The 23,419-nt window shown below is 38.0% G+C and overlaps 1 protein-coding gene across 1 annotated transcript in view; it reads right to left on the bottom strand.

The window, feature by feature from the left end:
* LOC126251888 (hemocytin) overlaps positions 1-23,419 on the bottom strand; it is a 541,167-nt gene that overhangs the window by 67,837 nt on the left and 449,911 nt on the right. The window contains exons 62-65 of the mRNA XM_049952591.1: positions 21,822-22,030; positions 6,777-6,960; positions 5,935-6,053; positions 2,067-2,181 (exon numbers count right to left, since the gene is read on the bottom strand). Coding sequence (XP_049808548.1) covers positions 2,067-2,181; positions 5,935-6,053; positions 6,777-6,960; positions 21,822-22,030 — 627 coding nt within the window. The remainder of the gene's footprint in view (positions 1-2,066; positions 2,182-5,934; positions 6,054-6,776; positions 6,961-21,821; positions 22,031-23,419) is intronic.

Raw genomic sequence — 23,419 nt, 5'->3', positions numbered from 1 at the left:
ACAAAAACATCTTTCTCATATTTTTAGTCAGCATAACACATACATATTCACACTTGTCTATTTTCAAGGAAATTTATTGTGCTTTTCCTTTTTAATAAAAAGAATTACAAAGCTTGTGCTTGTTCACTCCATTCTCAATGAATTTATCATCTTGCCCACACCCCCAGTTGGACCTTTGAGTGCTTTGGCAGTTTTCTACCAATCACATTTCTTTTCCTTTGGTGTTCGTGGTATGAATTTCTTGGATGGCAGAAGCATGTACGAGATCTATATTTTCCTATCAGAAACATTACACTCTCTTTGGCCCACTCCATAGCTCAGGTAACTCAAACAACAACATAAAAAGTAGACAGCATAGCAGAAGAAAGCTTTCAGTACTGCTAGTGCCTCAGCAGAGAGGACACAAACTTCCTTTGATGGTTCATTGAGAAACTGACAACCAGTGAAACATGAGCAAACAACTGCAAATGTTAACCATGCATGACTGAATGGCGTTCATGCATGTGAGCCTAGCATTTACACCAGAGAGAATTCTCGTTCCCTCTTGCAGTGTAAAGGAGGTTTAATAATGCTGTATCGCAAGTGCTGGCCATGGAAATGAGGAAACAAAATATACCTCATAAAAATCAAATCAAATCAATACTCTTCTGAGGGATACCATTTTTACTTCCTCTTTGCTTGGCTGCTACATGTCATACACAAAGAAAGCACACTATGACTAAAAACTATGAGTACAGGTTTGTGGTAAGGTTCTGTTTTTGACACCTTTACCATTTAATATTTACACTCTTGGCTTTCATAATACATGAGGTGTGATCAAAAAATAAGAGGAATTTTTTAATATTGTGAGCTTTATACATCTGATTAAAAAAAATTATCTTGCTGATACATATGTTCCTGATATACATCTGCTTTTTCAGTTGTTTTGAATGTTTGGTTTATTGTTGAAGGTCAGGTACAGTAAGAACACCACCACTGCACCGCACTGTTTGAATTACACTTCAGATTGAGCATAGGGAGGAAAATAGAGGGTTGTTATGAAGAGAGAGTTGTTATGAAAACTATTTAACAGGTAATAAAAAGTACATTTGTTTAATGACAAAGAATTAGAGCAATAGATATCACTGGGATTCAAATTAATCCATTACTTGTAATGTGTGTTATTCACAGATGATGACTAAATGTTTTTATTCGTGTAAATAAATAATGGTTTGAATAAATATTTTTATCTGTTATTCAGGAATAATGAATAATAATTTTTATCTGTATGTGTTTCTCATTATTTGAAAATATTTTCCCAATTCTGATGGTAACAGAAGTGCAATGCTCATATGGACACTGTAAATTCGCAGTCTGTGTGCAAGTGGGTGCAAGCATGTGATATCAGCATGACCATGGACAATTGCTCACTCGGTTCTGTCAGGCTCACTCAGTTATCATTAGGCAAGGCAGCATCAGCCATCTTCAGCAAGTTCTGTCATCCTTTGCAAAGATATTCATGCTCTCTGTTCTACACTCCAGCTGCCTTCAGACCACTCTGATGGACCATGCGCTTGTAGGGCTCTAAGTTGGTGTGGAGCGAATTTTTGTGCAGTTTTTAATACTTTACAACAGATAGTATGCACATCATTGATAACTGGAGTAACTGATATAGATTTGTCACAGAAAGCTTCATTAACATAATTAAAACATTATTAATGCACTGTTGGTTGAAGCACACGAGCCTTCAACTAGCCTATGATGGTGGTACATCTACCAATTAACTGATGAAGACAGTTCAAAACAGATGTACCTATTATATTTGTTTCAAAGGCGATCTTTCAGACATAATAAGAAACAGTATCTTGTTTAGTGTGTTCATTTTTGCAATGGTAAGAATATAATTAGAATGAATTTAGTCTGAATTTGCAATAAATACGTGTAAAAATTATGTAAATAGTCAGTGTGAAGTCACAGAAGCATGTGAATGAAACATCAAATCTATAAACTAGTGAGATAGTCCATATTCCAAATTAGTAATTATTTTATCAGTGATACAAGAAACTAATAATATCACAAGTATTTACCTTTGCAACTGCAAGTAGTGCATGCATCAGGCTTCCATATATCTCCATCAAAGTGACCTTCATCATCACATGGAGAACAACGAGCCTCATCAATGCAAGTTCCATTGTGCAAAACCTGTAAAATCATCCAGTGTTACATTACATTTTACCTGCTTTTTCTCAGGAATTAAAAATAATTTTTCTGAAATACTGTGTACATGAAATATTGTTTTGTACATGTGTTGGCATCTAATTATTAGTATTTTTCCATTTCCTTCTGCTCCATCTTCATAAGTGTATTTGGATTTTTTTGTATATAACACTAATATGACTTAGTTCCTCAACTTATGCTGAGAGACAGATGATAATAAAACAAAATTGCTGGGCACCACATTTAACTAATTCTTCTTAACAGCGGCAGAAAGGCCAGAAACTAAAAACAAACAACAAAATAAAAATGCACTTTATTCACTAAGGCAGGCACTACAGGCACTGACAGACATTAGCTTTAAGACACAATGAATAGGCAGCTTACAAAATTAATTAAGTCATAGACAACAGTAATCCTTATGGTTATGAGGGAATGGTCAACAAATACTGATGTTATATGTTGACTTGATAGTCACAATCTCCCCCTGAATTTGCAATAAGCCAGAAAAAGAAATTCTATCCTTTTGAAATTTTCCATGACTGAATTATAGACTTTGATTATATAGATAATAAGTAAAATATTGTGGTATTAATAGCAGCACATTAATATGACTGAAATTTCTACATAACACAAACCAAATGGTCACAAGGACAAATGTCATGTGAATAGTATACATCAAATTTACAGTGGAGTAAAACTATCTGGGCATTCCATCAAATTTAAAACTTGATATGTGTCATGTGCATTTTATTCACCTGCACACATGGCATGTTAAAGCAATCAAAGGGTTCTTCAAAAACTGCTGTAGCATCTGCTCATGACATGAGTGAGTCTCTGCTGAAGTACCAGGCAAAACAAAGAAGAATGAACTCACAATTGATTCAGAACACATAAAATAGCTTCTAGTTTTGCAGATCCTTGCATTAAGCAATCTATAAGTGTTGATAATGACATACAGGTTAAAAATACAAAAATTTTTGGTCACTTATAATGATAATTCATTGATGTGAAATAGGTGATAAATCAAAATGTAATCAGCATACTCATAAGCAGATAAAGCACTGAACAGCTTAGAAAGTCTTCTTTAACTTGGTGCAGATTAATTTTATTGTGGTACAAACTGAACTCTTTGCAGGGTATAATGTATATCTCACCCCCTTCCCCCTCCTCTCAAGAGTGTTTCTTTACTTTTACAGTAAAAACTTGATTAACCGTCACTCTTTAAACCATCAGTTTCTGTTAACCGTCACTGCTGTAACAGCATAATAATACTGTAATAACAGAATGCTCTAAGGTGCAGTGACGCATTCGCTTTGTTTATTTACTCTATTTTAGTGGGAATGAATGTACCCGCCCGCCGTAGAATGGTACATAAAATATGACCTTCAGTTGACGTGCTAACACATCTCCCCCTTTTCTTGTCTTTGTCTCACTTGTGAGTCAACAATCACCACTGGATCAGTTTCCAGTTGTGGCGAGAAGACTGTAATTGTCGCATTGTATCTAGCGGGCTGTGCCGTGTTACGTGTTTTCCATTTGAATAAGCTTTATTGACTAATATTTTACACTACCGTATTTAGTGCAGGTGTGTGTGATACAGTGACTTGATAAAATGCCTGAAAAATGTAAACATGTTGTTTTAGGACTTAATCAAAAACTTGAAATTAAAAAACGCTTAAGAAAGGGTGAAACTGCGACAAGTGTAGCGTTGATTTATGGTATTGGAAGAACAACGGTTAACGATATAAAATGTGATGCTGATAAAATAGAACAACATGTGTCAACAATGCAGAGCATGGATGGAGATGTGTGAACAAGAAAGACAATGAAACCTGCAAAATATGATGAATTGGACACTGCAATGTACCGATGGTTTATACAAGCAATAAGTCAGGGGATTCCACTTTCAGGGCCTATAATAATGGCCGAGGCTGTTGAAATGAACAACAAACTTGATGGTGACTCGTCTTTTAAAGCAAGTATCACATGGCTTGATTAGTTTAAATTTCGTCATGGCATTCGCCAACTTGATATCAGTGGAGAAAAACTCAGCGCAGATAGCTCTGTAATTGCTGAGTTCTGGGAACAATTTAAAGAAAAAAAAATGGTTGAATTGAATCTTGTTAGGGAGCAAGTTTACAATTGTGATGAAACTGGGCTTCATTGGAAGGCTTTACCACAAAAGACATTAGCATCACTCTCTGAAAAAGCTGCTCCAGGTTTCAAAGTACAAAAAGATCACATCACTGCTATGGTTTGCGCAAATGCGACCGGCAGTCATAGGCTACCCCTACTTGTGATTGGGAAATCAAGAAAACCTCGTGCATCCAATAATTTGAATTTGAATGCTTCCCCTGCACAATACTACGCCCAGAAGAGTGCTTGGATGGATCAATCAATTTTTTCTGCCTGGTTTCACAAACAATTTGTACCTCAAGTTAGAGCACATTTGGCTGAAAAAAAGTTGCCACAGAAAGTGCTATTGCTATTAGACAATGCCCCAACGCACCCTACTTGTGAAATGGAAAGTGATGACGGCAACATAACATGTCTCTTCCTTCCACCAAACACAACTTCACTTATACAGCCCATGGATCAGGGAATCATCGAAAACATGAAACGTTGTGTTAGAAAAAAATTTTTATCGAGAGTTTGCTCTCATCTGATGAATCAACACCTGTAAAACAGTTTTGGAGGTATTACAGTATTAAAGATGCCATTTTCAATGTTGCCAGTGCATGGAGTGATTTGTCAGCGTCAAATCTCAACCTAGAGGTGAAGAATCGGAGGAATCTGAGTGTGTGACAGTTGACGAGATGGTCAGTTTGTGCAATAATTTACAAATCAGCACAAATTTGACGTCAGAAGAAGTATCAGAGTGGTTAGAGTGTGACAAAGTGGACGGGGGTTTTCAAATTTTGAGTGATGACGAAATTGTTGCCAGTGTAAGTGCCACCAAAGAAGAAGAAGAAGAAGAAGAAGAAGAAGAAGAAGAAGAAGGGGCTGATGAAGACGAGTGTTCAAACCATGAAGAAAAACAAACTATTAGCCATTCAGAGGCCGAAACAAAGCTGTCCAAGTGTATAGAATGGTTTGAAAGTCAAGAAGAGGCTAATGCAATGCAGGCACTACTGCTCCGAAAAATATGAAATATTGCCAGGGTGAAAGCTCAAACATCAAAAAGGCAGAAGAAATTGACCAACTATTTCCAAGCTAGATAAACTATTTCACCTGTAAGTTTATAGTACAGTACAGTACTATACATTACGTATTTTGCAACTTTTGTAGCTACTGTACGGATGTTTTCATCATGTAATAAATAGTTTTATTTGCTATTACAATCGTGTTTAATTTGTTTTCGCTCCAAAATATTATTATACTACTGTGAGAGTGATATGTGTCTATACATAAAATAATTGATTAAGGTTATGTTTTGGAGGTATACAGTGTTTCTGTTATCTGTCTATTCACTCAACCGTCACGACCACAGTCCCAAAGATGACGGTTAATCGAGTTTCCACTGTATTATGAAACAGTCTTTGCCACTTCTCTCATAGTGTTTGTTTTAAACATCTGCCTCTAAAGTGTAATTGTAAGATTAATATATTTATACCTTCCAGATTTGTCATGTAACTTACAGTTTTTCTACATGAATACGGGCATCACAGCATAACAATGGAAATATCAGGGATTGTGCAGCAGCAATAGTGAAAACAAAGCAAAAATGGAAAGACCTACCTGTCCTTCTGGACAAAAGCATCCTTCTTTGGTACCCAAGGGGCATTCAGTATCATTGTAAGTCTTGTAATTGTCACACGTCTTTACACAACCAGAACCACATGCATGGTAGACCATACCTATGGCCAAAATACTTCAGTTATACACAATTATGTGAATAAATGTTAAATAAATAAACTGTAATATTTTCTAATTATGCCTAATGCTTTCAGGCAAATTCCCACATTTATTGAGAGTAAAATTAATATATGTGGATGGAATGTCTGTCATTGCTGTTATTTACAGAATCAGTTTTTATGTGTCGAGCTAAGTGTAACATAATCACTGGACATGTTTAGGTATAGTGACAATGGTAATAATTAACTGAACCTGGAAAATAGCCTCCACAAGACTACACCTTGACAATAAAGTATTGAAGTAAAGGAGAAATTCAGTCATCAATAAAATGTAAGCCAATGGATTTGTTTCTAATAGAGAGCCTTAAAATTTCTTTGAGAAAACACACAATACTCATTCGCTTCTTAAATGTGCAGTCTACTTCTACTGGTACTACGTGGATGCACAAATAAATGTATATTATAAACATTCATGTTTCCCTATAACTTCTTCACTCCTCAATCCAGTAGTACTGCTTATTACTAGCATAATTTGTCTACTATACTGATAGTAAAAGTAGGAAGTGAGGAAATAAAGAAATTGAAGCATAACAAACCTTAAGAAGTAGGGGCCTAAGAGATTTTCAAAGACTGTGTTTTGTTTGCGGTAATGTCTAATCCATAAGTATATCAGAGCAGTACCATCTCAATCGAATGCACTCAGCTATATGTAGTAGGAGAACATACCAGGTGGACATACAAAAGGACACCGTGATGGTGAACGCCAGTCCACACACAGCCCTTGCTGTGTACATTTCCGAACATATGCTTCCATATCCCTGCAAGCAGCATCCTCCTTCTCTAATGTGTGACAGATATCAAACTGGCAGGCAGTCACAAAATCAGTAGGGGCCCCGAGCAACTGACGGCACTAAGAGACAAAAAAATTAATCTATATTATGTGTATGTCTTTCACACAAATATCTGAAATGACTATGTTAATTGTACAATCTACTTTTGGATTGCATTGTTACCAATTTCATTAATTATGTCACTAGAATAACTGGACACATCTTATAATTAAAATTACATACGAATAATGAACAGAAATAATTAGATATGTCAAAACACTATTCCAACTTTCTAAATTCCCTCCCACTTCGTATTCTATTTGAGCACTTGATATCTGGTTATATAACTTGTGGACTGAACCACTGTGAAACTGCCACAGGCTCTTGGTGGTTTCTTGGAAGAGAACATTACCAATTTCCTCTCCCTCCCTTCTGCAAACCAAGTTTGTTATTTATTTCTTAGGATCTCATTGTCAACAAGCCACAAAAGCCGTAATATTCTTTCTTTACTTCATTTTTCCATATCTGAATGTGTATGTTAGAGATGTACTACTTGACTACCTCAGGCTGAACCTCCTGAATCTCCTCCCTGCACAAGTCCAGCTGCTGTGAAGATTGCTAGCATCACATCTGAAATTTTGCTTAAGCAGTTCACTTTAGCTAAGGATGGCTGTCTCATAGACTCTTACTTCTAATATGGGTAATAACGCTGTATAACCCAAATAAAATAAACATAAAATGTTACATAACTAAAAAATTAATTTAATGACTGTCAGCTTACTGCCTACCAAAACACATTCCATGCTGATTGTGTGGCATCACAAAATCTGTCTACTGTCCCTTAGTTATAGTAAATAAATGGGCATATTTAAAATACAAATCTCTCTGTCCTAGTATGCCCTCATTTAATAACAATGGATATCACTCCAATGTGAAAATCAAAGTTCTTTTACTTAAACTGAAATAACATGGAAATAGTCAACACACAATAAGACGGAAGTTCTTAAAGAAGGGGTGTGTGTGTGTGTGTGTGTGTGTGGGGGGGGGGGGGGGGGGGGAACTGCAGCTAAGATGACAGTGGCAGTGGTGTTGCTAGAAACATACTACTTTCTTCTAACGATTGCTGCCATAGGAAGCACAAAGACAAAATTAGATTAGTTACTGCACACACAGACACACTGAAGCTGTCATTTTTCCCGCAATTTATATATGAATGGAACATGAAGAAACCCTAACATGTGGTAAAATGGAAAGTATTCACTACCACATACACACTGTAGATCACTGAATAATGATGATGAAGATGAGGAAAATGCACAAGAATTCAGACATTCCGATAAATAATTATGAAAAGAGTGACATTCAGGAAATAATGTCAGTTGAGATGTATAAAACCTTGTGACAGGCTGGTCCAACATTTCCCTATGGGGAACTCGTGCACATGAATGTCTGTCAGTTTACCTGTGCACAAGTGCAGCAAGGTAGGTGTTTTTTTTTTTTTTTTTTTTTTTTTTTTTTTTTTTTTTTTTTTTTTTTTGCCCCATCAGTCTACTGACTGGTTTGATGCGGCCCGCCACGAATTCCTTTCCTGTGCTAACCTCTTCATCTCAGAATAGCACTTGCAACCTACATTTTCAATTATTTGCTTGACGTATTCCAATCTCTGTCTCCCTCTACAGTTTTTGCCCTCTACAGCTCCCTCTAGTACCATGGAAGTCATTCCCTCATGTCTTAGCAGATGTCCTATCATCCTGTCCCTTCTCCTTATCAGTGTTTTCCACATATTCCTTTCCTCTCCAATTCTGCGTAGAACCTCCTCATTCCTTACCTTATCAGTCCACCTAATTTTCAACATTCGTCTATAGCACCACATCTCAAATGCTTCGATTCTCTTCTGTTCCGGTTTTCCCACAGTCCATGTTTCACTATCATACAATGCTGTACTCCAGACATACATCTTCAGAAATTTCTTCGTCAAATTAAGGCCGGTATTTGATATTAGTAGACTTCTCTTGGCCAGAAATGCCTTCTTTGCCATAGCGAGTCTGCTTTTGATGTCCTCCTTGCTCCGTCCGTCATTGGTTATTTTACTGCCTAGGTAGCAGAATTCCTTAACTTCATTGACTTCGTGACCATCAATCCTGATGTTAAGTTTCTCGCTGTTCTCATTTCTACTACTTCTCATTACCTTCGTCTTTCTCCGATTTACTCTCAAACCATACTGTGTACTCATTAGACTGTTCATTCCGTTCAGCAGATCATTTAATTCTTCTTCACTTTCACTCAGGATAGCAATGTCATCAGCGAATTGTATCATTGATATCCTTTCACCTTGTATTTTAATTCCACTCCTGAACCTTTCTTTTATTTCCATCATTGCTTCCTCGATGTACAGATTGAAGAGTAGGGGCGAAAGGCTATAGCCTTGTCTTACACCCTTCTTAATACGAACACTTCGTTCTTGATCGTCCACTCTTATTATTCCCTCTTGGTTGTTGTACATATTGTATATGACCCGTCTCTCCCTATAGCTTACTCCTACTTTTTTCAGAATCTCGAACAGCTTGCACCATTTTATATTGTCAAACGCTTTTTCCAGGTCGACAAATCCTATGAAAGTGTCTTGATTTTTCGTTAGCCTTGCTTCCATTATTAGCCGTAACGTCAGAATTGCCTCTCTCGTCCCTTTACTTTTCCTAAAGCCAAACTGATCGTCACCTAGCGCATTCTCAATTTTCTTTTCCATTCTTCTGTATATTATTCTTGTAAGCAGCTTCGATGCATGAGCTGTTAAGCTGATTGTGCGATAATTCTCGCACTTGTCAGCTCTTGCCGTCTTTGGAATTGTGTGGATGATGCTTTTCTGAAAGTCAGATGGTATGTCTCCAGACTCATATATTCTACACACCAACGTGAATAGTCGTTTTGTTGCCACTTCCCCCAATGATTTTAGAAATTCTGATGGAATGTTATCTATCCCTTCTGCCTTATTTGGCCGTAAGTCCTCCAAAGCTCTTTTAAATTCCGATTCTAATACTGGATCCCCTATCTCTTCTAAATCGACTCCTGTTTCTTCTTCTATCACATCAGACAAATCTTCACCCTCATAGAGGCTTTCAATGTATTCTTTCCACCTATCTGCTCTCTCCTCTGCATTTAACTGTGGAATTCCCGTTGCACTCTTAATGTTACCACCATTGCTTTTAATGTCACCAAAGGTTGTTTTGACTTTCCTGTATGCTGAGTCTGTGCTTCCGACAATCATATCTTTTTCGATGTCTTCACATTTTTCCTGCAGCCATTTCATCTTAGCTTCCCTGCACTTCCTATTTATTTCATTCCTCAGCGACTTGTATTTCTGTATTCCTGATTTTCCCGGAACATGTTTGTACTCCCTCCTTTCATCAATCAACTGAAGTATTTCTTCTGTTACCCATGGTTTCTTCGCAGCTACCTTCTTTGTACCTATGTTTTCCTTCCCAACTCCTGTGATGACCCTTTTTAGAGATGTCCATTCCTCTTCAACTGTACTGCCTACTGCGCTATTCCTTATTGCTGTATCTATAGCGTTAGAGAACTTCAAACGTATCTCGTCATTCCTTAGTACTTCCGTATCCCACTTCTTTGCGTATTGATTCTTCCTGACTAATGTCTTGAACTTCAGCCTACTCTTCATCACTACTATATTTTGATCTGAGTCTATATCTGCTCCTGGGTACGCCTTACAATCCAGTATCTGATTTCGGAATCTCTGTCTGAACATGATGTAATCTAATTGAAATCTTCCCGCATCTCCCGGCCTTTTCCAAGTATACCTCCTCCTCTTGTGATTCTTGAACAGGGTATTCGCTATTACTAGCTGAAACTTGTTACAGAACTCAATTAGTCTTTCTCCTCTTTCATTCCTCGTCCCAAGCCCATATTCTCCTGTAACCTTTTCTTCTACTCCTTCCCCTACAACTGCATTCCAGTCGCCCATGACTATTAGATTTTCGTCCCCCTTTACATACTGCATTACCCTTTCAATATCCTCATACACTTTCTCTATCTGTTCATCTTCAGCTTGCAGCGTCAGCATGTATACCTGAACTATCGTTGTCGGTGTTGTCTGCTGTCGATTCTGATTAGAACAACCCGGTCACTGAACTGTTCACAGTAACACACCCTCTGCCCTACCTTCCTATTCATAACGAATCCTACACCTGTTATACCATTTTCTGCTGCTGTTGATATTACCCGATACTCATCTGACCAGAAATCCTTGTCTTCCTTCCACTTCACTTCACTGACCCCTACTATATCTAGATTGAGCCTTTGCATTTCCCTTTTCATATTTTCTAGTTTCTGACATTGCACGTCCCGACTCGTAGAACGTTATCCTTTCGTTGATTATTCAATCTATTTCTCATGGTAACCTCCCCCTTGGCAGTCCCCTCCTGGACATCCGACTGGGGGACTATTCCAGAATCTTTTGCCAATGGAGAGATCATCATGACACTTCTTCAACTACAGGCCACATGTCCTGTGGATACACGTTATGTGTCTTTAATGCAGTGGTTTCCATTGCCTTCGGCATCCTCATGTCGTTGATCATTGCTGATTCTTCCGCCTTTAGGGGCAATTTCCCACCCCAAGGACAAGAGAGTGTCCTGAACCTCTATCCGCTCCTCCGCCCTCTTTGACAAGGCCGTTGGCAGAATGAGAGTGACTTCTTATGCCGGAAGTCTTCGGCTGCCAATGCTGATTATTTATCAAAATTTAGGCAGTGGCGGGGATAGAACCTGGGACCGAAGACGTTTTGATTATGAATCAAAGACGCTACCCCTAGACCACAGGTCTCCCCCCTCTGTAGTAACTGCAATGTGTTCCTGCCTTGTTCTGTCATATGTGTGACTCATTTGCTCACCCCTGCCAATGGGTAGTGGCTTCTGAAGTACGAAGAAAAGAAAATGCAAGTAAATGGTGGTGTTTCAGTATAAATGTCTAAAGTTGTAGGATAAGTAATACAATTTGAACTTGCAATTCAGTTTACTAGATGTTCCTGGAAGCAGATAAATCTCGAAAATTGGAATAATGCTGTAATTATCCTACTTTCTAAGTAAGGGAACTAAGGGGACATATATTACTAGAGAAACACCAGCCTCCAGTCCATAATGTACAAAATATTCACTAAAATTATTTCTAATCACATAAACAAAACACTGGATTTTCATCAGATGTAGAACTGAGAAAAGCGGAATGGTCCACAAAAGCCAGGAACAGAAATGATTGATGGAAGAATGTAGAAAATGCATTTGGTCTCCAACATCAAAGAGACAGTCAAGGAGAAGAAGAAGGGATATGTTGGCTTTAGAGAAGAATGGATATGTTTGCTTTAGATGTAGATACAACACAACAGATGATTTGGAACTCACAAACAAAATTTTGCAACAGAGTATTGACTATGAATTATCATTTTACCTTGAAATAAAGATTTTGAGAATCTTTATATCAGTTTCAACGAAATTTCTATTATCAGCATTTAGGAAACAAGCCTATGGGATATCAAATGAAATTTGCGATTTCTTTATAGGGAGGGTGCAGCACATTACCCTGGAAGGAGAGTCACTGAAATATGTAAAACTAGCACCATATGTTTCGACCCTTGTTGTAGATGTTGTATCTTAATAACCTGACAGACAGAGGCTACTGAGAAGACACCTCTGGTAATTTTTGAGTGAACTCCTGCAGTTGTCAAATACCTTTTTTGGTGTATTAATGCAGTTTTCTGAAGATACACAGTGTATTTTATCTAAATGGTAATCTCAAAGTGAACACAGGATCATATATCGCTACATGGAAAGATAGTGATTCACATCAGAAGAGGGAAAGGAGTATTAAAGAATGTAAATAAAATAAAGCCAGCAATCTGAGGTTAGTGCTGCGTTGCATTATTCTTCTTCCTGAAATGTTACTGCTTACACTGGTTGTTCACAGGCCTCGATCCACATAATCTTTCATCTGTCTCTCCAATTTGTTCATGGTCTTCCAATTGGTCTTCTTCCAGACTCCATCCATTTCACAGTTCGTCTTAGTAATCTTTCTTTCCTCAGTCTTTTAATGGGACCAAACGATTTCACACCACCACTCTTCATTGTTTCTTTTAGAGGACTGATCTGAAGCATGTTTTTTATTATTTCATTTCTTATCCTGTCCCTTCTCCCTTACCCAGCAACCTTCACAGAAAGCACATCTCTATTGGTTGTACTCTACTCAGATCTTTCTTCATCCATAACCAGTACACTGATCCACAAGACAAAATTGGCAGATGTGATTTGTATATCATGATCTTTGCTTTGGTAGGAATTTTCCAATTCCTAATTATGTCTGTCTTTGCAGGTATTATCTGAAGTGACCATTTGACTTACCATCATGTAGTTGTGACCACAAAGCATTCTTACACCAGATTTTGACACCTCAAGATAAAATCAATCAATGCCATTCAGTTTTGAATTATATGAAGACTTGCCCATGAAAGAGAAGGTAGCCAGAAATGGAAAGTATTCACAAAAAATTCAGTGAGAGTGGCTATCATCTAAAGGAAATGCATGGTAGAGACAGAGAGAGTGAAGAGTATACACCCAAAAAGGGTAGTGTCATGCAATTTCTAAATTTATTTCGTAGTACAGAGTAAAATTATTTTGCAGTAACAGGAGCTATAATGCAGATGAATTCAATGTATGCAGTAGTGGGTCATGAACAATTCTAGAGTTCCAGAATAACTCAAGGTCAAACACTGGTATTTCATAGGCATTTTCAAAAGGAATCTGTGTAATATAATAGAGTACCCTACATCAAACATTTAATTTATGTATGCAACTTGAAAATATAAGCGCTGGCAGGTCGATAGACACAAAAACAAACACAAATATACACACAAAATTCAAGCTTTCACAACAAACTGTTCCCTCTCCTTCCCCCTTTCCTGATGAGGCAACAGTTTGTTGCGAAAGCTTGAATTTTGTGTGTATATTTGTGTTTGTTTTTGTGTCTATCGACCTGCCAGCGCTTTTGTTTGGTAAGTCTCATCATCTTTCTTTAGATATATTTTTTCCACGTGGAATGTTTCCCTCTTTTATATTCAATTGAAAATATGTGTTATAAAGGGAAAAAAGCATGCTTGTAGTGCTGCAAGTCTAGAAATCACAATTGTGCAACAGAAAATGCAAGTTATTTAACAGATTTTTTAAAAAAGTCATATTATCTTTTTAATTTTATATAAAAAATCTCTGATTTCACATTTATGTTAAAAAAGCTTATTAGCCAAGCTATAATAATTTTTTCCATGTATTTCTATTAAATTCAAGGGTTTGGTAAGGCACCACAATATTTTTAATCACAACAAAGCACATATTAAAACAGTTGGAGTGATTCAAATAAGGTGAAACTATGCATGTATATAGAAATACACTGCCTGACAAAAACTGAAGCACCCAGAAGGGGAAGAGGAAACGAAATGAAACTTTATAGGCTGAGAGGATATGTGATGCTATTTCAGTGATTACAATACTGAGTCAAATATACAAAGAACTTGACAGTAATAGCCCACTCATCAGTATCATACTGCAGCCCTTCTAGCCCAGTCAAGTTCACATCCAATTGGGAAAGGATTCATAAAGCCATTGTCTCCTTTTCTGAGGCAAGTTGGCTCACAGCTGTTGAATGGTCATCGAAACCTGGATAGCGGCACTTAGATGGAGTTGACTTCCGAGCTGGTCCCACACGTGTTCTATCAGGGCAGATCTTGGAATCTTGCTAGCCATGGGAGTTCCTCAAAATCAAGTAGACAGTTCATAGAGACTGTGAGTATGTGGATAATCCTTGTCCTGCTGAAAATGACACCGCAATACTATTTGATGGGAGGTAACACATGAGGATGCAATGTGTCCATCACATACCCTCAATTGCTACGAAGGCATACCTGATGGCTCCCACACCATGATGCTGCTGTGCCAGTCCAAAACATGGAAGAAAGGAACTTTTCCACAGGTCATCACCAAACACACTGACAATGGTAATTCACAGCAGTACAGAACCACAATTTGTCACTGAACACAATGCAGCATCATTCATCAGCAGTCATACCTCACAGCCGTGGCATCACTCTAAATGCAGCCATTCATGTTATGGTGTTTATTGCAGCCTATGCATGGGACAATGGTTCAATAGTCTGGCAGTTGCTAGTCTCCAATAAATGTTGTTAGATACCACAAAATGTTGCAAGGGGCCAATTACTTGTTCACAGATGGCAGGTGAAGATGTGAAGGGATTATAATGCACTCAGTATGCAAAACTCTGATCCTATTGTGCAGTGGTCAGATGTGGTCGACTGTAATGATGAGGAGTATGCCTGCATTCAGGTTCCCACAATGTCGGGTCACTCCTCCATCCACGGGCTCCACAAACCTGGATGTTGCATAATTTGACCAACCAACAAAATGGAAACATGCACTGACACCCCTTTCAGACTATCAGTTGTTGTTAACCCTGTCTCACACAATTACGTGGCATCTCCATGTCCTTCACAGGGATCACTAACACCTGATCCTGTTTGCATCCCTTATATATTGTATGTGCCTTGGAACAATGCTGAACACAGACAGCACTCATGCGCTCTGGTGGGGATTCCACCTATCACAGAGAATTGCAACTCTAATCGTTTCCACACCTCCTGATGGTGTGTACAAGTACAAAGTTACTTTGACCATTGATCATGCCTTCTGGGGCCTTCATTTTTTATATAAAGGATCATTCAAAATGATCTTCGCACTTTCAAGTAATTGTAAAACACATTTGTATTAAGGTTAGATATTATACGGTAACATGTAAGGATACAACAATTCAAGATTTTTTTTCCATCTCCAACAATATGGCTGCCAGACCAACTGAGGAGCCATTTTGCATCATGATGTTCTGCAAGAGCAAGTCCACAACTACAGTGCATCTGAAATTCAGGACCACTTATAACAAGGCTCCATCTGCCAGACAAGTCCATTTACGAAAGCATACCTAAGTTCAAGGAAGCAGGATGTCATTGTACAGGCAGACATATTGGGGCAGCTTGTGACTGACATTGATGCAGACACTTTGGTATGCATGTGGGTCAAAATGACAAATAAACAAGTCGTGTGTTATTTGACTAACAGTTCACAAACTGAACATCTATGAACATCTCACAAAAAACTTCTTGAGTTCTGTATCATTTTGCTTCCCCATGAACCATGGACCTTGCCATTGGTGGGGAGGCTTGCGTGCCTCAACGAAACAGATAGCCGTACCGTAGGTGCAACCAAAATGGAGGGGTATCTGTTGAGAGGCCAGACAAACGTGTGGTTCCTAAAGAGGGGCAGCAGCATTTTCAGTAGTTGCAGGGGCAACAGTCTGGATGATTGACTGATCTGGCCCTGTAGCACTAACCAAAACGGCCTTGCTGTTGTGGTACTGTGAACGGCTGAAAGCAAGGGAAAACTACAGCCGTAATTTTTCCCGAGGGCATGCAGCTTTACTGCATGATTAAATGATGATGGCATCCTTTAGGGTAAAATATTCCGGAGGTAAAATAGTCCCCCATTCGGATCTCCGGGCCGGGACTACTCAAAAGGACGCCATTATCAGGAGAAAGAAAACTGGCGTTCTACGGCTCGGAGCGTGGAATGTCAGATTCCTTAACCGGGCAGGTAGATTAGAAAATTTAAAAAGGGAAATGGATAGGTTAAAGTTAGATATAGTGGGAATTAGTGAAGTTCGGTGGCAGGAGGAACAAGACACAAGTTTACATGACAACTAGCTGTGCAGATGATGAAGAAATTGATGAAATGTATGATGAGATAAAAGACATTATTCAGGTAGTGAAGGGAGACAAAAATTTAATAGTCATGGGTGACTGGAATTTGACAGTAAGAAAAGGAAGAGAAGGAAATGTAGTAGGTGAATACGGATTGGGGATAAGAAATGAAACAGGAAGCCACCTGGTAGAATTTTGCACAGAGCATAACTTAACCATAGCTAACACTTGGTTCAAGAATCATGAAAGAAGGTTGTATACATGGAAGAACCCTGGAGATACTAAAAGGTTTCGATAGATTGTATAATGGTAAGACAGAGATTTAGGAACCAGGTTTTAAATTGTGAGACATTTTCAAGGGCAGATGTGGACTCTGACGACAATCTATTGGTTATGAACTGTAGACTAAAACTGAAGAAACTGCAAAAAGGTGGGAATACAAGGAGATGGGACCTGGATAAACTGACTAAACCAGAGGTTGTACAGAGTTTCAGGGAGAGCATAAGGGAACAATTGACAGGAATGGAGGAAAGACATACAGTAGAAGAAGAATGGTTAGCTTTGAGGAATGAAACAGTGAAGGCAGCAGAGGATCAAGTAGGTAAAAAGACGAGGGCTAGTAGAAATCATTGGGTAACAGAAGATATACTGAATTTAATTGATGAAAGGAGAACATACAAAAATGCAGTAAGTGAAGCAGGCAAAAAGGAATACAAATGTCTCAAAAATGAGACCGACAGGAAGTGCAAAATGGCTAAGCAGGGATGGCTAGAGGACAAATGTAAGGATGTAGAGGCTTATCTCACGAGGGGTAAGATAGATACTGCCTACAGGAAAATTAAAGAGACCTTTGGAGAAAAGAGAACCACTTGCATGAATATCAAGAGCTCAGATGGAAACCCAGTTCTAAGCAAAGAAGGGAAAGCAGAAAGGTGGAAGGAGTATATAGAGAGTGAATACAGGGGCGATGTTCTTGAGGACAATATTATGGAAATGGAAGAGGAGGTAGATGAAGATGAAATGGGAGATATGATACTGCTTGCAGAGTTTGACAGAGCACTGAAAGACCTAAGTTGAAACAAGGCCCCAGGAGTAGACAACATTCCATTAGAACTACTGACAGCCTTGGGAGAGCCAGGCCTAACAAAAATCTACCATCTGGTGAGCAAGATGTATGAGACAGGCGAAATTCCCTCAGACTTCAAGAAGAATATAGTAATTCTAATCCCAAAGAAAGCAGGTGTTGACAGATGTGAAAATTACCGAACTATCAGTTTAATAAGTCACAGCTGCAAAATACTAATGCGAATTCTTTACAGACGAATGGAAAAACTGGTAGAAGCTGACCTCAGGGAAGAGTAGTTTGGATTCCGTAGAAACGTTGGAACACGTGAGGCAATACTGACCCTACGACTTATCTTAGAAGAAAGATTAAAGAAAGGTAAACCTACATTTCTAGCATTTTTAGACTTAGAGAAAGCTTTTGACAATGTTGACTGGAATACTCTCTTTCAAATTCTGAAGGTGGCAGGGGTAAAATACAGGGAGCAAAAGGCTGTTTACCATTTGTACAGAAACCAGATGGCAGTTATAAGAGTCAAGGGACATGAAAGGGAAGCAGTGGTTGGGAAGGGAGTGAGACAGGGTTGTAGCCTCTCCCAGATGCTATTCAATCTGTATGTTGAGTAAGCAATAAAGGAAACAAAAGAAAAGTTCGGAGTAGGTATTAAAATCCATGGAGAAGAAAAAAAACTTTGAGGTTTTACTGATGACATTGTAATTCTGTCAGAGACAGCAAAGGACTTGGAAGAGCAGTTGAATGGAATGGACAGTGTCTTGAAAGGAGGATATAAGATGAACATCAACAAAAGCAAAACGAGGATAATGGAATGTAGTCAAATTAAATCGGGTGATGCTGAGGGAATTAGATTAGAAAATGAGACACTTAAAGTAGTAAAGGAGTTTTGCTATTTAGGGAGTAAAATAACTGATGATGGTCAAAGTAGAGAGGATATAAAATGTAGACTGGCAATGGCAAGAAAATCGTTTCTGAAGAAGAGAAATTTGTTAACATCGAGTATAGATTTAAGTGTCAGGAAGTCGTTTCTGAAAGTATTTGTATGGAGTGTAGCCATGTATGGAAGTGAAACATGGACGATAACTAGTTCGGACAAGAAGAGAATAGAAGCTTTCGAAATGTGGTCCTACAGAAGAATGCTGAAGATTGGATGGGTAGATCACGTAACTAATGAGGAGGTATTGAATAGGATTGGGGAGAAGAGAAGTTTGTGGCACAACTTGACTAGAAGAAGGGATCAGTTGGTAGGACATGTTTTGAGGCATCAAGGGATCACAAATTTAGCATTGGAGGGCAGCGTGGAGGGTAAAAATCGTAGAGGGAGACCAAGAGATGAATACAGTAAACTGATTCAGAAGGATGTAGGCTGCAGTAGGTACTGGGAGATGAAGAAGCTTGCACAGGATAGAGTATCATGGAGAGCTGCATCAAACCAGTCTCAGGACTGAAGACCACAACAACAACAGCAACAACAACATATCATTTTGAATAACCTGTGTACATTGCCAGGAAAAAGTGAAGTGCCCAGAAGACATTGTCAGATGTCTATGTAATTTTGTACACAGGAAACTTAAGTTTTCGAAACCCTATTTATTTTATCAAAATTTTATTATTTAGGTCAGTAAAAGGTGGTTAGATGAACAGGAAAAGAAATAAACAGAAGAGCATAAATGGCCTGGGGTGCTTTTGATAAAGTAAATCGTGTTTCTGAAACTAATCTTCTGATGCGTCTGGAATAGAAAGTTAATACTCAGGGTGTGGAACCAGCCTTGACTTATGGCTGTGAGACGTAGAGCTTCAATACAAAAGCAATGTTGCAGTTTTTGTGATTGTCTCAATCATCTGAATCAAGAGCCAAAACCAACCATATCTGATACAATTGCCACGATAGCTGAACAGAAATGCAATTAGTTCACAGCATCTAGATTAAGTTTTAATCTCACGAAGATTCACAATTTAAAACAAATAAAATTGACACTAAATGACACTCTACATGTAAAATTTCTTGGTGTTCAGCTAAATGGCATGCAAAAATGGAACCAATTTACAGGTAAACTACTCAAGAAACCATTTTGCATGTAGTAGAATCTCTCATTCTGTTAACTTGAAAAAAAATGATGTTGTTTTAGTTTGTATGCTTTCACTCTTTGTTTTCATTTGGAATGATATTCTGGACCAATGAAATCAAAGTGAACAGCAAGAATACTGCACAAAGTAGGTAACTGAATATCTTTCAGGGGCATCTTCAAATGTCTTATAATTCTTATACTAATTTCCCAATATTTTTACACCTATATGAAATATATCACTAGCAATAAAAGTTAGTTGCTGATGGGCATTTTGTATTCTGGTACAGATGGTTTCAACAAGTTAGGGATTATTTTTAATTCAGAAGCAACTTAGAAACATACCTTATTAATCACTTCTACAAATTAACTAATTGTACAGAATCAAGAATTGAAGACATACATAATCTGCATGACAAGCAGCAATTTTCACTAGGAAAAGCCACCTATTGTTACAGCACAATTGTTGGTGTATGATAAATGTCAAAGTTGTAATGTAGATGTTAAAACTGGTAACAGAAAATAAAAAAACGGCAATTTAATATGACAGGTGGCGCTAACTCTTCATCAGATATAAAGCAAAAAATTCTATAAATTCTAAAGAAAATTGAAATACTTCACAACTTAAAATCTAAAACTGGTAAATTACAAGTTGATTTTAATGGTTTCATTTTGCAATATTTTGTAGTCTCACTAAATAATATATGATTTATCAAACTTTACTTCTTCTTTCCTCAAAAATGCATCTTAATTTTTAGAAACAACTCTCTTTCTTCTCATAGAATAGACTACTACTAGCAGTGTTTTATCTTTTTAAATATAATGTGAAAATTCCTAATGTAGCGATGAACTACAGAATTCCCCTATTCGAAAGTCATAGAAATATACAACAATACAATACTAGCAGTAAAAACTATCTTTGATCTGCATCTCCCTCCAGTGAATTTAACTTTGGCACTGGAAGACAGCAATACTCAGACATTGATAATCTGCCCGCCGAAATAAATTATTCAAGAAGCATTACAGTTTCCACGCAAATTAAAGTTGTTTCCCCTTAAGAACTTCTTCTATAGAGGAATTCTTAAATAGAAATAATTGGTCAGTTACAAACATCTAAATGGCTACTGTGTAGCCACATAAATATACAGGGTATGTCAAATGAAAGAGCAACTCAAAGAGTTTTACCAAGAACCTTATAAATGTTCAATGTAACCACCATTTGTCACACGGCACACATTAAGTCTATAGGCGAGTTCTTCCCAAATGTTGATAACTGTGTCTTCAGTGATTGCAGCAACAGCTGCTTCAATCCGGTTTCTTAATTCAAGGAGGTCTGCTGGTAGTGGAGGCACGTATACACGATCCTTGATGAAGCCCCAAAGGAAAAAATTGCATGGCATTAGGTCGGGTGAATGCGGAGGCCATGCAAAGCAAGCCCTGTCATTGGGCCCCTGGCGGCCTATCCGGTGCTTGGGTACAGTGAAGTTCAACCAATCGCATACTTCACTATGCCAGTGATCACACTGAACATTTATAAGGTTCTTGGTAAAACTGTTTGAGTTGTGCTTTCATTTGAGATATCATTTATAACTGTAAGTTTAATGTAATAAATATTACAAAGCATTAAAACCCCGATATTCATTTATAAACACCCTGTATATTATATCATAACTGTCTCTGTAATCATTTGTACAACTGACACAGTCCACATCATAAATTTTATAGTGAATATGATCCATGGAACATGGAATTATCAGACTGAATTTTATGATTTAACTGCAGTGCATGCTTAACTGAGGGAAGACAGAGACAAATACAACCATTTTCAAAAGACCCTTATATTTACTTACAATTATAGATGACACATACAGATACATGAATGAAACATACTGAATATACCACAATCCTGCATTTCAGAAGTAAACCCAAAAATTCAAGTTCACAAAACTGCTTTGTAACAAAAATTAATAATACCTGTCCGAAAACTTCAGCAGTAATAAGCTCCATACACGGGTCCTGGTCAGGTGGCAAGCTCTCACAAGGTGGCTTCTTTTCAATTGACTTGCATTCCATTTCATTCTTGACATCTTCTGTCAACCAGCTTTTACCAAATTCATCTATGTCTTCTGTCAATTCACCAGATTTTACTTTAAAGTCATCATGTGGATTTTTATTACAGTCCCCTTCACAATAAAATAAAATGATTGAATTAGTACAGCTGCTAAAGTGATAGAAGACTGGACAAAAGTTAATTTTGCTATAAAATTCATAAATGATGAAGTTGTCAGTATTCTAAATGGTAATTACAATCAAGTAAGCAATTTTGTGTACATACCATGCCGTCATGTAGAAAAGGAATTTTTTGAACCAGCGAACTTTTCAAGTTTATAAGTTACAGAAATGAGAGTTACTAACTCAAATTAGTTTCATAAGTTACAGAAATGAGAGTTACTAACTCAAATTAGTTTCAACACTGAATCCATGAAGACCTACACCAACAATCTCTCCCAAGCTTTCCTCTTCTGCAACTAGGCATGTATTTTACTTACAGACAAATTTCTCAGGTAGTAGTCTCCTATCATCCTTTGACCAAAACAGCATCCACTTCCAAAAAAATCAGTAGTTACCCAGTAACACTGGGCCAGAAATGTCTCAATACATTACTCGATCAGGACTATGTATCTCTCCTTGATAGCCTCCCCACATCACCCTTACATCCTTGTCATACCATATGACACTCCCAAATTAAAATCCTTATCCCACGATTCTTACATGTGCAATCATCCCCATTGTGAAATCTGCCCCATACACCCACCCACTGCCCCTACTCCAGCCCTCCCTGTAGTAAATCCTCCAAAATAAAAGACAAAGTAACTTGGGAAACCATACATGTTATCAACTGATACATGTCCAGTGCACAGCATTTTATATAAGAATGACCACCACTACACTAGCTGAGTACATGGATGGACATGGAAGAATTGTCCATTTTAGGGGGACATCCAGTTCCTAGTTCCTGAACATGATCTTCCTCATAACGCAAGGGACCTGAGTGCCTGTTACACAACACAAGCTAAATGGATCTTCTCACATCCTGAAATCCTCCTTGACTTCACCCCTGTTAGCATAATCTCCCCCCCCCCCCCCCGCCCATTTTTTTATTCTATTATCATCTTTTTCATTTTTGTCTTGTCTATTTTTTTCTTTATTACCTTTTACTTTTTCATTCTCCTTTTCCTCCCTTCCCTATCTCTGATTGTTTTTTCCCTGTCTCCTTCTGCTCCTCGTTGGCAACCAGACAATTCTCTTCTTCCCAATCCATCTTTACTTCTACGTCCTCATCCTCTCTGGTCCTTGACCTCCTACCTTCCCTGGTGCTGACTCTAGGGGGCTCCTCTCATTCTGTGAACAGAGTTGCGCACTCTTCCTGTATAATCTTCCCCAGCTGGTTCCCCTTTCCTACCTAAGGAAGGAACTAATAGTTCCAATAACCAGTGCATTTTTGTGCACTTTTATGTGTGTCTGACAGTAGTACATACTGGCAGAAATTCTGTCTGACAATTTTATAGAAT

Source organism: Schistocerca nitens, chromosome 4 (genome assembly GCF_023898315.1).
Source record: "Schistocerca nitens isolate TAMUIC-IGC-003100 chromosome 4, iqSchNite1.1, whole genome shotgun sequence".
Taxonomy (NCBI): Eukaryota; Metazoa; Arthropoda; class Insecta; order Orthoptera; family Acrididae; genus Schistocerca; species Schistocerca nitens.
Note: the sequence above shows the minus strand (reverse complement) of the source record. Positions and strands in the feature narration are given on the sequence as shown.